Genomic DNA, 15,783 nt, shown 5'->3' with positions numbered 1-15,783 from the left:
ACAATTACAACACCGTGAAATTTCAGATTTAGATAGCTGAAATCATAGGATTTAAAAAATTATAAATTTTATGACCATGAAATTGATCAAAATGGACCGTGAATTTGGTACATTTCACCTGGTGTTTTGTCATGAACATTTATGTTTAAAAACGTAATACAAAAGTAACTAACTGTTGCCATTGTAAGGTTATTCTAAGCAAGCTAATCAGAGAGGAAAGGCCAAGTTTTAAACGTCTACATTTACCAGAACAGAAAAGACCAGGTATATGAGAAATATTATTTAACTATTTCTAAAACTAAGACCCCTTTTTTCTCTACAAGGCAATGATGCAAGTGTTTTAAATAAACACAGAAAGACTTTGCTAATTCTGATTAATGTCAGAGAGACCGGTTTAAAAAAAAAAAAAAAAAAAATCTCTCTTTGGGGAATTAGCAAGTAAATTAAAAGAGCAAGGATAATTATCACAAAATGTACTTTATTTCACCATTTTTTCAATTGTAATTAATAGCTCTGCATATTGTACTAGTACTTCTATTAGAGTCTATTTGGTAAAAATAATGAAATCTTAGTAATACACTCACTACAGCATATTGTTATTACATCTGAAGTGGGAAGAGTCTGGGATTTTTGGTGTGAAGTATAGAAGCTATGTGGATTAGTGAAGGTCTGCTTTAGCATGCACAATGTAATAGAAAGAGAGCCTGAGACATGAGGGGCCTAAGGCCCAAACTAAAATCAGGCCCTGCTGATACAAAGCAGAGTCAGCAAGAGTCAGGCTATGAGCAAAAGTCAGGCCCGGTTACAAAACAAATGCCTGCTTGCAGGTTCACTGTCCAGTATATAAACTTGGCAAGAACATGCTGGTGTTGCAAAAATACAGACGCTTGTAACAGGTACTAGGCATTATGTATTCACATAAGCAGATTCCAGAAGGGTAATACCAGAACACCCCGATACGAAGTTATGGTATAAACACACTGCCCAAAGATGGTACAGGGACACACTGACCCCTCCTAGATAAGGTCAGGAAGACAGGGTCATGGATGGAGAGGTTTTGATCAAACCAGCAGGTATAAGGTATAGGTATATAACCACGTCAGAGGGGTAATACATAACTTGTTTGTATCAGTGTATAAAGGAGGAGTAAGCAGGATGACAGGATGAGTGTCTTTTTCTGGCCGGGAGAACGGAAAGTCCCACCACTCACTGAGCTGATCCATTGTCACAGGCATACATGTATTAAGTGTACAAGTAGCACATATAGGGGACTAATACTGTACTTTGTTGGCAATAAACCTGGCCAAGTGCCTTCGCCCCTAAACTGAGTCTGTGGTCTTCTTGGGAAGTTCGAAGTCTGCTGTACGGGCTATCTGGCCGAGCCAGTGCAACATACAGAGAGCACACACACGCAGCCAACAACTGACAACACACAGTATTTCTTTTAATTACTGATGGTGGCAGCAAAATACTATGTAGTCAGTATAACCTACCTTCCTCTGCCTCTCTCTCTTGCCTTTGTAGCATCTGTTGCTCTGGGGGTAGAGCTTGCTGGAGAAGCTGCATGTAAAATTCATTCTCTTTCTGCACTTCTTTTTGTTTTCTTAATCGCATTTTGTAGCTGACATAACTTTTGAAGCCAAAGCCCAAAGTCACAACAGGATAGCCAATACTAGAAAGAAGACCATATTACCAAGTTAATAAGATGTCCAGCATGCTATAAATATATCTGGATTACACCTGTTACAAAAGACATGATCTACAGTGGTAAAAGGTCTTTTGTCATACTGATATTCATCATTAAAGATGTAATGACTTATTTATTTAGGTAGGCAAAGACAGCTTTTAGACAACTATCAGACAGGGCAACATACATCACTTAAGGAGATAAGAGAGACAACATGATCTAGAGGATTGAGCCTGGGGCTACGAGCCAGGAACTTCAGATTTCTAAACCTAGCTCTCCACTTATTTTATATATGGGCTTTGGCACATTATTTCATGCTTCAGTGCACACATCGGTAAAATGGAGATACTACTACTTACATATCCTTGGGGTAAAGCATGCAAGACCTAAATATTGTTATTAGCTAACAGGAATTTGAGCAATACAGAATGCTAGCAGATCATGCCATTAACTGTGCTAACAAGACACTTAACCAGTGGGAAATTGTCCATTGGTACGAGTATATGCCAAATGTGTTTATTTTAATTTGAGAATGGAAAAAAAGTCTCATCCACTAGCAAAAAAAGGAACCTGCTAGCAAATAAAACCATATTAAATTGATTTAGGCTAATACTCTGCCAAAGAGGTCTTGAAGAATGTGTAGAAGCATGCCCATATCTATAGCTCTGCTTCCAAAAAGTATAACTCTGCTGATCAAGGCTGATAAACTAGATTCATACAAGTTTTTATATTTATAGGATTTCTAATATTTGTTTTAGGCTTCCCATCAATTTCTTTATCCCATTATAAGTACTTAACAGACCCTGAAATAGAGCTACCAGCAATGATATGGCACTGATGACTTCCTAGGATTAAACATACATTCACTAGGAACTCAGCTTTTTACATGCTTCAGGTGTCCTAGATCAGAAACAAATTCAGTTGCAGCAGGTGACTTAACCATTATACAATATTTTCATTTTCTGCTTAGTAATGACACACTATGTAAATAAATTTGAGTTGCAAACATACTGCCAGAACGCATTGATTATTTGCATAAGTATCTGATGTTATCTTTGCTAATGTTTCTTTTGTGATACTGTGTAAATCTATCTGTAGCTACAGTTCTAAAACTCTGATGACAAGCTGGAATGTTTTAATCCAGTTCACAAGGGGAAAAAAACCTCTCAAGAACTTCTGTAACCCAGGAGCGGTGGAAGCTCCCTAAAAGTGTGGGGGGGGGGGGGAGAGGGGGGGGCCACCAGCGCCTGAATCATGGCCCCCACCCCCGTGCTGCCCCTTCCTCCTGAGGTCCCATCCTCCCATGCTGCCCCTTCCTTCCGAGGCCCTGCTCCCTGCTCCTTCCCCCAGGCTCTGCCCACTGCTCCCTCCTCTCTGCCCCCATCCACTGTTGTTCGCCCTTATGGCTGATAAAAAGTGATGGGACCATGGCCACCCGCTCCTCCCATTCCAGCACCCCTAGAATTTATTGCATAGTGTGGACAATATAATATATGGAGATATACCTATCTCATAGAACTGGAAGGGACCCCGAAAGGTCATCGAGTTCAGCCCCCTGCTTTCACTAGCAGGACCAAATACTGATTTTGCCCCAGATCCCTAAGTGGCCCCCTCAAGGACTGAAGTCACAACCCTGGGTTTAGCAGGCCAATGCTCAAACCAATGAGCTATCCTCCCCCCCATAGTTAGGGGTTGTCTACATGGGGACACTCAGGAAAATTAATCCAAATTAACTAAAGGTGTGAATTTAAAGTAGATTAAACTGCATTAAATCCGTGTGTGGAAACTCATTCCAAATTAAAGGGGCCTTAACTAGGCTTAATTTAAATTTACTTCCTTGTTCCTGGAAGAAGTTGAAAACCTTATTTGTGCAAAAAGATACTTCAGGATATTCACAAAGGAGAAAAATGTATTAATTAACCAAGTACCACCAATAAACTTTTGCTCACATCAAGCTAAAATTTGTGTACAAATTTTTCCAATATGCTCTCTGTAAATATGAATATTGTATGTTTATAAAAAAGTTTCAAGAAATGGTATAAATCTCTTTGTAATATTGTAATTCTCTCCATCTCACAAGCAAACAGTCTCCAAACGTGTTGGTTGCACCTGGATAAAGTTTCATCTCACTTTATGTCTAGAATATTTAAATGACAGCTAACGGTGATAAATTTTTTTTACCATGAATTTGTACGATGGCATCAAGCTTACTAATAAGAGAAGGATCTTCTGGTGCTCTCTCCCCTCCCTTTCTTTTCTCACCTGAGCACACCTACTGGATTTGGTCCCATAGACAAGTTAGACAGCCAAATGCCTATCTTTCCCTGGTTCATGCACTGCACTGAGGCTTAGGCATCCTGATGCTTGGAGTAGGGCTGCAGTGCACACACTAAGAGGCAGAAACAGTTGCCTAGGGAAATTTTACTGAAAAAAAATGTGCTGAGCAAGTTTAGGTGCCTACAAGGTTCAGTGGCAGCTGAGCAGGGGCTCTGTGAATCCCAATGGGACCTGATTCTGAGATTCAGGTGCCTAAAGTGGCAGTTAGGTGTCTAAGTCCTAGTGTGAATCCATCCCTCTGTTTATTTCCTGCATCATCTTATTCTCTATTTTTATTGCCTTTTATGTCATCTGTATTTCATTTCTGTGTCTTTAATGTGATTGGCAGTTTTTTCCTCTCAATGGTAATTTCTGCTGTAACATTTAGCTGGTTTTATTAATATTGTGCTGTTATATAAAAATTCAATACAAATAAGAGAAGGGAAGGAACACTTACCAGTGTGCAGCAAAAGGACGACAAAGGTCTACATGAAAGTTTTTGAGATCTTTAAATCGAATTGCTGCTTCAATATAAACAAAAAGTATCCACAGCGATACTGTTGGCAAACACACACCCCTCTCTATGGAGAAAAGACAAATACAAGCATCAGCAATACATTAAAGGCAGCAAGTACTTTAAGTTATTCTTTTAGAAGACTCAAATAAAAGAAAGTTAGTCAAGTCAGGGGTAAATATGGAATGAAATAAAGACTAGCTCTTGCAAAACAAAAAAACTAAAGATGTTTTAATTAAGAGTTTAGCTCTCTAAAGCTCTGCTTTATCATCTAGACTCAAATGCTAGGTATCTCAGAAAAATAAAACAGAAAGAGACATATCTGATGAGATACCTTTGCCCAACCCCCTACAATATGGATGAGCCCAAGCGAGAGAAACTGCAGAACTTTGGGGCCACGTTATAGTTTATGATCTTTGTATCAAGGAAAGGTTATTAAATTAGATTGAACTAGTAATACCCATTTAGGTACCTCTTAGTACCTAATGTGAATATGGCTAAAATAATACGAGTGGGTAAGCAGAACACTTGTTACCCAATAGACCAAGCTCCTTCCCCAAATGCAGGCAACAGTCTCCTTGACACACATTTTAGACTAGCTGAGCATTTGGGAGCCCATGCGGACTTTTTTCTGCACTATTCTCATACTCTTTCATTTGTGCAATTAGGAGTCATACAAATGGAGGGAGAGAACTTTCCTTGGACAGTAGAAAACAGAATTGGCCACTTGTAAATGTTATTAATCGGATATGTAGTGATTATATTATAGGCCAATTTAAGTTGTAATTGGTTACCTTAAATAATAGCTTTGTTCTTTGTCATCCATCCATATCATCCAGCAGTAGTTTACTACACAACTTTTATCTACATGAATGCAACTTTAGGGCATGGATTCTCAACCTGGAGGTCATGAAATTCCAGGGAGTTGTCACCATCCTGCCTGCCCACACTGCTAAATGTGAAGGGAATTCCAGCTAGATTTCAACAGGGAAGAGCCACTACTTTAGGGTTATCCAGACCTGCTGAATACAGCAGTATTTGATAGACGATCTGACTCAGTAATCACCAGTAGGAATGCTAATGATTTATTCTGCTGCATGGGATTTAACCACAGAACTCCCATTGACTTTGCGAGTGTTTTATGAATTAATTCCACACAACTCTTGGAACATTTTAAGTGATCTCAATAGGGAAAGCTAACACTATCCTTTAAGTTACTGCTTTAGGATTCCCAAGTCTACTGGCAGAGGCAACCATCTTCCTGAAAAGTGACATCATTTGACAAGAAAAACTTTGGGTAATCATTTTAAATCCTAGAGTTATTTTAGGATTGTTTAAAACATTATTAAAAATGAGCAGCAACTGATTCTCAGTTTCTTCCACTGGGCTCCCACATGCTATTATTACAAATGATTAAAACTGTTGGCAAGATGCTGCCTCCACCAGTGGGCTGAGAAATGCTCATTGCAGTGTTGCTAACTTGTGATTTTATGACATCTTGTGCTATTTGGTGTTTTTCTTAAAGCCCCAGCTTTTTGAGGTATGTGATTAGGTGAGAATCTCCACTTTCACTAAAAAAAAAGTTTCTAGCCCTCATGGTTGTAGAGAAAATTTTGAAAACATAACTTGAGTGCACCCTAAAGGATTAGAAGCCAAATACCCCCCCCCCAAATGTATTTTTAAAATATTCTTAGGATTTTTAAACCAATCATGATTTTTTGCAGTCTGACACTTTTTTAAACGTTTGGAGTCAGCAACACTGTCCTTGCAATAAAAATAGTTATTGTGACAAATGCTTTAACCTGTAAATATCCATGTTGCTAGCTAAAGTAATCTTTTAAATAAAGAAGTACACAGCATGTTCTGGTAAGCATTTTTTTTTTTAAACCAGTGGAAGGGGAAAAAAAAAACATTTGCTTCATCATTAATCTCTCAGTTAAACTCTAACCCAAATAGAAAGAACAGTGCTAGTATTGTGTCACAAAACTCCAGTTCTTTTTGTATTAGTGCTCCAAATTTCCTGATTTAAAAACAGTTATGCAGCAAGGTCAGGCATTCATAGATAGTTTTTGCTGTTCTGGGGAGTCCCCTAGATACACTTTTCATGCCACTAGTTAAGGTGTCTTACTGTTTACAAAAAAAGTGCATACAAAGAAATCTCAAATACAAATCATTGGGTTAAGGTTATTTTGAAACTACATTAATTCATTCCCATAAAAAAGGGACACAAAACAGATCTGTGAAACAAACGGAAGGCACAACTCTAGCTGAAAAAACAAGTTTTAATAAATCACAGAAACTATATTTCTGAATTTTGCTATGCAATGGTAAGATTTATATTTAACTAATAAGTTGTAACTAAAAGAATGTTGACCTACCTGTGTGCCAGACATACTGTACCCATACATACGTGCTGGCAGCAAAAAATAGCCATTGTATTGGTATGAAGAGCAGACATATTATATTGGATGTGAATGCTACACAAACAAAAAATACTGAAAAGGCCTGAGAAAAGGGAAAAAAGAAAGCATCTTAATGGTTCAATTATATTCCAGAGGAAACTACCGCTTTATATGCTAAATATGAAGTACAGCGTAGATGACATCAGGGTTATTTCAACATTAAAAGGTTACTACTATTTATAACAATTTGATTGGCTAATGAAGGTTCTAACCGATACATTTACGCGACAAACAGCACACAACTCAGAACTGTGCAGGTTCTATCCACTCTGCCAGCAGGTCTTCAAACAAAATCACTGTGTGTGAACACAGCTGCAGGTAGGACTTCAGCTGTACTGTTGACAGGCCTTGGCATTACTATATTATCCTCTTGATGTCAACAATGCCATTTTGTGATAACACACTTACAAAAAAGGATTAGGTATGTAAACGGATGAGAACATCCAGATTATATTAATGGGATAAAAATATATAAGGATATAAATCCTGATGCTTCAGCACATAAGCCAAATCACTGACAGCAGTTCTGAAGAAACTTTCCTTGTCTCCACTGCTAGATAGGACACTGGCCTAGATGGACCACTAGTCTGATATTGGTATGATGCTTCCCGTGTTCCAGGGCTCAGAATTCTGAGGTGCTGGAGACGCTTTTGACTTCATGCCTCATTACAGTTGAGGTGTGCAGTTTTTTGACTACAACTGCAAGGCCAGCAAGATTTTGTTTCTCACATGAACTAGCAAAAACCCTTGTTAACACTTTGGGAAAGAAAGATGTTAAAGTCATTAAGTGATTTATAAATACCAAATTATAATTTAAAGGAATATATTCTCTTCCCATGGGCATAACTGCCCCTTTAACAGGTGCTGTGGGCATTTAAAAAGGTGAAATATACTCCTAAGATTTTTGAGATAAAGATTAACCAGTGTTGAGTAACAATTTGCATTAAAAGAATAGTTTTCAGCTACTTTTAAAATATATAATCCTTAGTAAAAAACCCCACCAATCTTTATAACTTTTGTTCACATAAAAACATATTATATTTCATAATTATTTCCCTTACTTTCAACTATGAGTTAATGTTATTAGTGGGTGGCTATTACTTATTTTTAATAATTGTGATTAAAATCCTTCATATTGTTATACTTTTCCTGTTAGGGAAGGTCAAGTAAAGTAAAACCTGGATTTTGAGCCAATTTAATTTAAAGGGACAGTGTCAAGTTAGGAGCCATGTCTGGGATTTCCCAGGGAGTTAGCGCCCAAATTTTATTGGAATTCATTAGCACTGGGCACTTAACTCCCTAAGGCGTCTTGTAAAACCCTAGCCCATATTTTTAAACATCACATTCCTTACACAAGGAACATCCCAGATTATTTAAACAAAGAATTTAGGTTTCACTATTTATTTTCAATTTTTAAATGGCTGCCAGATTCCTACAACAAAGGAATAAACTTGAGGCAGTTGCAGCACAATTACAAGGCCTGCAACTTTTCAGGTAGGGGATAGGGAGGAGGAGGAGGAGTGAGAGAGAGAGAGAGAGAGAGAGAAAGTACAAAACAAAAGACTAGCCACACATTAAATCTAAATACTGTATCATTTTAACATAAAGCTAACTTTCACTCTACTACCAGTATCTAAAAGCTATTTCCAATAAACTGAGCTTCTCTGTTTTCTTGTTGGCACCCACCAGTATTACTAATTTAAAAGACAAGAGGATCAGTTTCTTTTTTTTGGTACTTGGCCCCCATTTACCATGGTACCTGAGGGCCTCACAATCTTTTTAATGCACTTACACTCGCAACACCCCTGTGAGGTAGGAAAGCACTATTATTCTCATTTTACTGATGGGAAACTGAGGCACTGAGAGGCTAAATGATTTGCCCAAGGCCAAATATAAAGTCTGTGGCAAAGAAGGAACCTGAACCCAGGTCTCTGAAGTCCTATGTTCGCGCCCTACCTGCTAGACCATTGTTTCTCTCAAAAGCAATGATCAGTAAACACATGCTGAGTTGGTTGTATGAGGGTACTATAAACCCTGGAACTTTTCCATTGCTATGAGCCCTAGAACTCCGCCACTGTTACAGGTATTTGCTATCACAACCAGAAAAATCAGTTTTCAAGTGTTTTCTTTTATACTTACCAAACCCTGGTATCTGAACGAATCGTAAACGCTCCTGATGAAAAGCCAAAACGGCCACAGATATTCAAATCTGAACTCCAGGACAAAGTCTGCCAGCAATACTAGTGCCCACACCACCAAGAATTTCAGGTACAGAAATGTACTGTAAAGAAAAAAAGACAACTGACATTAATTTCAACGCTTCTGGTGAAGAGAGGGATGCCAACAAGAGAACATATTGTTCTGATCAAAAGAAATGTACCATATGCTTTTTTCTTATAATGGTTTTCCTGTAATGCGATTGATCACCTATAACACAAAATAGAGGCTTGTTCAAACACAAGCTGGCTTGGGCTAATGGAATCTTTAAAATTACACAAAATGCTTTTGAATTTCTGTTTTTACAAAGTGGCGGAAAAGGAAACTTTTATTGCTGTTACAAAATGCTTTAGGCCAACCTCTTTCTTTATCACGCTATCATATTTTTTATAAAGTGAAGTTTTGTAAGCAGCTGGTTTATCATTCAAATATATGTTGTCATGGCTGAAAGGCTCCAGATTTTTTCTATTTCTCTCTCTCTCTCATATTTGCTTGCAAAGGCCATGTAGTTTTCTGTGTTTTCCCCAAGAAAGTGCTGCAGAAGTTTGATTCTCTCTCTCTCTCTCTCTCTCTCTCATGCACACACACAGTTATGTTAGCAACTTAGAACTCACATGGCATCATACAAATTAAAGACAGGCAACCAATAAGGAAGTCTGTTGCAATTTCAAACGGCCAAAGTGTTGTTTTTCATAATACTCTTTAAAGTAAAAATGTCCATTTTAAAAATGGGAATATGGAGGCACAATCATACAGGCTCTGGAAGAGCCAGAAAAAGAAACCATATTTCCTGACTCTCAGTCCAACACTTTAAGTACTGGACAACACAGGTCTCAAAATATTGAGACAAACACTGAGTGGTCTCTCAAGTGCTTATTTAGGTCATTCTTACAAGTGTTACCATGTTAATTAATAAGTTCTGCTACATCAATGAAGCTGGCAGAAGGAAAGGTGAAGAGTACCAGAGGCAAAGAAAATCAGAGCTCCATTATCTTGCTTCATTACCTCAAAATATGACCTCTTACTGCATTATGTTAACTTGTGTAATTATTTTATGTATATTTATACAAACAACTTAACCATTTTTTTAAACCAAGAGCTGCTCCACCATGATATCCTCAAGCAGTCACTTTCTCTGTATCACACTGTCAACAAGCTCAATGGAACGTTGCCCTGGGATGTCTACTGACAAACTGCCAAGAATTAACATGTGCAATGTTGTGTAGGACCGTCTGTCTCAAGTTTCTGTACTGTGCATAGCCATCCATATTATCTGGGAAGTTACATAAGTCTTGATAAAAGATACAGAGAAGAAAGCTTCTGCGAAGAACAAATTTTCACATAAGCAGTGGGTTACAAGCAACTGAATACCGGTTAGCCCTGAAGAGTTAGTGGTGGAAATTACTAAGCTTGTTGCCTATCAGGTAGATCACTTCATTCCATTTCATTAAAATGAAACAATGTTCTTATCTCAGGGTGATGAAGCAAATTATCACAGAAAGAGAAGCCATTATCGCTTACCAATTCTCTGAGAATTATTCTTTTCTAGAGCAAGGCACCACCTACGGTTTTTACTGGGCGAATTACTGAGCAATTGCACACCTTTTTGCTACGTACATCAAAGATGATGATGCTCTGGATGCCCTCTATTAGCAACTATTTTAAACAAGACAATCCTCCATGCATCTCGGAAACCTCCAACCTGAAACCATTTCAGTAATTCTTTAAATAGCAACGCTGAAGTTTCAGATGTATGCAGCCACAGAATGACTGTGGTGTGGAGGCAGAGTGGCACTTTATTTTTAATCTACTAACCACAACAAAAATGCTAATGTATTTTGGAAGTGATTATAGTAGTACTGGTAGGAAATGCTAGCTTGCAAACAGGTATGCAGTAATCAGATTCCCACATCAATACACTCACACTTGTCTGTAAAGTGCCTGGTACTCAGCTGGTACTATACAAAGAAATACATGATGTAATTCATCCCCTTTATATGAATGAAGAGATGGATTCTCTGCACTATGAATGAGTGTAAAGATACTCCAGTAGTAAATTAGTGCAAGGTACAAGAGGAATACTCCCTTTTGTACCCATGGGGTCCAAATGAGTTAAAGCAGGGATGGGCAAACTACGGCTCGTTGGCCACATCCAGCCCATCAGACCTTTTAATCCGGCCCTCGAGCTCCATTGCCCTGGTCCGGCACTCCCGCCAGGGAGCAGAATTAGGGGCTTGCCCTGCTCCACCCAGCGCTCCCGCGTGTTCAGGACCTGCATGACGGGCGTGAGGGCATGCATGTTACTCCAGCTGCATAACCCAAACGCGCCTCACGCACTATCAGAGCCTGGAACATCCTAGTGTGGAAAGGGGGTTAATTTGATTTAATTATTGTAACACATTGTTATGATGGTATATTTATAATAGTAAGTAAGGTTTTATGTTTATTTCCACTAAAATGTATCTTTATTAAATACATTTTATTGGAATATCTCTGAATTGTTAATTTCATGAGCACTCGTGGCCGGCCATACAATTTCCATGCCCAGATGTGGCCCTCAGGCCAAAAAGTTTTCCCACCCCTGAGTTAAAGTGAAAGATGTCAGGAATGGATACGTACATTGTGCATTCCTGTGAAACATCATACAATCTATCTATACAATTAGGTCAGATTCCAAGATTTAAGACTAGGAAAACCCCATACTTCCACCTTAATTTCTTGTCATGGTTGGGCTCATATGGTTAAATCAAATCACTATATTTCTTAGGTGATTGCAGCATTGCCAATAGCCTTGCACTCAAATAATGCCCTCAGAGGATAGCAAAACAGCAGCATGACCGTAAAAATCTTATAACTTCAACTTTTTTTTTTTTTTAAAAAGTATGTGGTAAGATAGGTTTTGTTTGTATACTATGTTTTATTCTTTTGGGGTTAAATTCAGCCTTTGACATAGGACCTGTACAAAGACCCTCCATGACACAGAACCTCTGCAATACTCAGGTATGAGGGGGGACAGGTGTTGTGGTTGTGTAGTAGAACCTCTAAACTTTACGTGCCAGGGAAGCAGATTCCATCCATGTCAGTTCTGAATACACCAATGGATTTGCACATAAGCAGATCCAACATCCAGGAACCCTCATGCAGATGCTATTATAGCTACTAGGCTGGACAAACAGCTGTGGCGGGCATGCACTGCACTTGGTGTGTGTGTGTGTGTCTTAATTGCTCAGGTTAAGTGTGTTATTTGAGAATTCCATCCCTAGATACTTTTATTTTTCAGTCAAGAAAGATAATGATATACAAAAATATCCATTGCCAATCCAAATGTGCCTGACTGCCCCATCATAGCATTGTTTGGGAAACAAAGACATTTGAACCAGTCTGTACTTTTCTGCAGCTGAAGTCCATAATAATGGACATGTTCTCTAACAAATTAGTTTTGCCAAATGTAATGCAAATCTAATAATTATTTAGTGTCTCTTTTAAAAAGGGGACACTATACACTTGTATGGGCCTCAAGAAGTACCTGCCTAATCCTAATCCTGTTTTTGACACTGGTGATTTCTTCCAGTTAGTAGGCCAGATGGCAGTGATTCTTAGGAGTAAGAAGAGAGTACCTGAACCCTTGCATGCCCTTGTTCCACCCAGATATGGTGTACCTATGTTTGCTATTCCTGACAAATTCTATTGTCTACTTAACAGTTTTTGTCACCCAAATCAGAGGGGTTAAATAGACAAACAGTGCTCACCCCTATGCTGGTGTGCCTGTACACTTTAAACATTTCAAATAGCTATGGATGTACATGTAAAATTAAGCTCTATTAGAAAAAAATATGCGATGACCTCTTGTTCTGGTAGGCGAATCACAATTCTGTTCGCTTGATCTTTATGACAACAATAATATTCCATGACGGCGTTATTAACAATATTTCTCAATTGCTCTTTTCTTTTCCTTGGCTTTGTACTATTTCCCTCTACTGCCTTAACGTTTGTACTCTTCAAGCTCTGATATTTTCTGGACACTATTCTTCTTTACATTCTCTCACTGTTTTAGTCACTATCCCTACTGTGCCCCACCTCCAAAATGCTCATCCTGCAATGCAAACATCTGGTATTCCTTTGGTGTCTAGCATCAGCCATTTATTATCCATGACCCTCTCATATTCATTGATCTTTCTAAGCACATCCACACGTCTCTCCAATTTTGATAGCTGCTGTGTCAGTATCCGCGCTTACAGATAATATTTATCACACAGAAAAATGCTCTCTAACCTTAGACTCAAATGCATCGCCCTGCACCCATTTTAATTCCCCAAGTTAGTTCTTAATATAGAAGAGAAAAACCCTCATGCTCAAATTGGTTGTAGATAATTACCCTGCATTTTAGATATTCAATTTTCTGGCCTGTTACATCATACAAAAATCTGAAATCAGTGATTTGCCCAAGAACTGACAAGGGCAGGACTTTCCCTATAAAAGTGACATAGGGTCTAATTATACAGTGGAAGGCCGGAGTGGGTCAAGACAAAAGATGGAAGTGTTGACCAGAAAGGACCAGTGACTTGATCCAGTATAGCAAACCCAATAAAAAAGGTTGATTACTAGTATACTCATACAATGAACATGCAATTTTACTCCAAACCCCACATTCATTGTCTCTCCCCCTTTGGATTTTTGAAAGGAAAAAATGCAGAAGAATTAACCTAAGTGCCAGAGCTGCTCCCTTATTTGCTCATTCTTTATTTTCTCCTTACTACTCTACACCACTGCATTGTGTGGGTGCTGCAAGGTAAAAAATGTCCAAAATAATTGGTGAGAATTATATTACAATCTGCAGTGCACACAAAGTCCAAAGCAGTAGCAAGCTACACTGGTACTCTATTCCTTCATGATCTGTGAGTCCCAAAGGCGGCAAAGTGAATCTTACCAGAATTGATGGCATGTTTCATTTTGCAGTCTGACACACAACACAATGGACTGGAAGGCATCTTGAGACTGGCAAAGTGCCAAATGTAGAGGTAGGCTTCAGAGAGGTGAAGTGTAGCACCTATGCAGAATTACTACAGAGCTCATAGAGTCAGTCAGCAAGATCTCAAGCCTGTCTAGCTGAGTCTAGCCAAAATATTTGGAATAGTTAGAGAATATGAATGGAGATTCTCAGATGAAAAAGGTGCTTTATATGTGCAAAGGTGATTTGGGGAGAGAAAGGATACAGAATGGGGAGGGACAAGATGCGTATAAGGAGAACAGCAGGTAAACAAGAATACAGGACAGAATACATATAAATGGCATGAAGTAAACAGAATGAGGCGAATATGGAAAATATTTTACAATAAGGAAGAGATATTTGAAGAATCCAGAGAGGGATTTGCCCTGGTACTAAATCAGTGCATCATATGGAGAAAGTCTGTGTATAACAAGAATTAGAGTAAGGGAAGATGAAATGGAAAAGTTACATATATTTTACAGAAATTCTGGAAACAAATGTTATACAATGGCTTAACTGGAGGCATGCATTCAGCAATGAGTATGATATTATTGGAAAAACAGACACAGTCAGACCCACAAAATAACTTAGCTGAAAATACCAAAGTACAGAACGGGTAAAAGTAAAGCAGGCAGAGGAACTGCAATGTGTGCAGAATGAGACATATATGCAGAGGGAAGTAATATTACCTGCAGTATTGGGGATGACAAAGTAGAACATTTAAATTTAAGCCAAATTATATTTGAGACCTGGATTTGAGTTAAGGTAAAAAAAGGTAGTACTGTTGGTTTGTTACAGACCTCCAGGGCAGCTGGAGAAGGGTGAGCAGAAAATGTTTTTCCTGTTAAAGGAAGATGATTAAAAAGTGCTAGATTAAATCATCATTGGGAAGAATCTTTATGGATTTAAAAAGAGGTCATATTCCTTGAGTTAGAATGTACCATTTTTCCTTACAGTTTATTGAGCTGTCAGCATAGTCAAAGGCTTAACACTTGGATATAAGCCAAATCAGAAGTTAGGTAGAACACAGAATCTAGTGAATATTTTATCAAAAAGTGATCATACCACCAAGAAAAGCAGCACAAAAGTATTGGACAATCAGAGGCACATACTATCCTCACTCCACATGTGGAGCTCTCAATACCCACTTGAAGATTTCAGACACAGGCTAGGTCTACACTACGGGGGGGGGGGGGGGGGGGTGTCGACCTAAGATCACGTAGCTGAAGTTGCGTATCTTAGGTCAACTTACCTGGCTGTGAGGATGGCGGCAAGTCGACCGCTGCCGCGCCGCTGTCAACTCCGCTTCCGCCTCTTGCCGCGGTGGATTTCCGGAGTCGACGGAAGAGCCATCAGGGATCGATTTTATCGCGTCTTCACTAGATGCGATAAATCGATCCCCAATAGATCGATTGCTACCCGCCGATTCGGCGGGTAGTGAAGACGTGCCCACATACACATCCTCCTAAGCATTCCTTTGGCTGGCAGCCCAGGGAAATGCCTGTGATTGAGGGCAATATATGGTGTTAAAAAATGCCAACATTGAATGCATACAAAATGCTTTAGGGAAAGTTGTTTTGAATTCCATGATATGTAAGGA

At 38.8% G+C, this 15,783-nt stretch overlaps 1 protein-coding gene across 1 annotated transcript in view; it reads right to left on the bottom strand.

The window, feature by feature from the left end:
• The window catches only part of MACO1 (macoilin 1), a 50,500-nt gene that overhangs the window by 26,931 nt on the left and 7,786 nt on the right, over positions 1–15,783 (bottom strand). Inside the window, exons 2-5 of the mRNA XM_065421651.1 lie at positions 9,119–9,260; positions 6,896–7,022; positions 4,461–4,584; positions 1,494–1,672 (exon numbers count right to left, since the gene is read on the bottom strand). Coding sequence (XP_065277723.1) covers positions 1,494–1,672; positions 4,461–4,584; positions 6,896–7,022; positions 9,119–9,260 — 572 coding nt within the window. The remainder of the gene's footprint in view (positions 1–1,493; positions 1,673–4,460; positions 4,585–6,895; positions 7,023–9,118; positions 9,261–15,783) is intronic.

Source organism: Emys orbicularis, chromosome 23, assembly GCF_028017835.1.
Source record: "Emys orbicularis isolate rEmyOrb1 chromosome 23, rEmyOrb1.hap1, whole genome shotgun sequence".
NCBI lineage: Eukaryota > Metazoa > Chordata > Testudines > Emydidae > Emys > Emys orbicularis.
The sequence above is the reverse complement of the archived record's forward strand: the minus strand, read 5'-3'. Positions and strand labels throughout refer to the sequence as shown.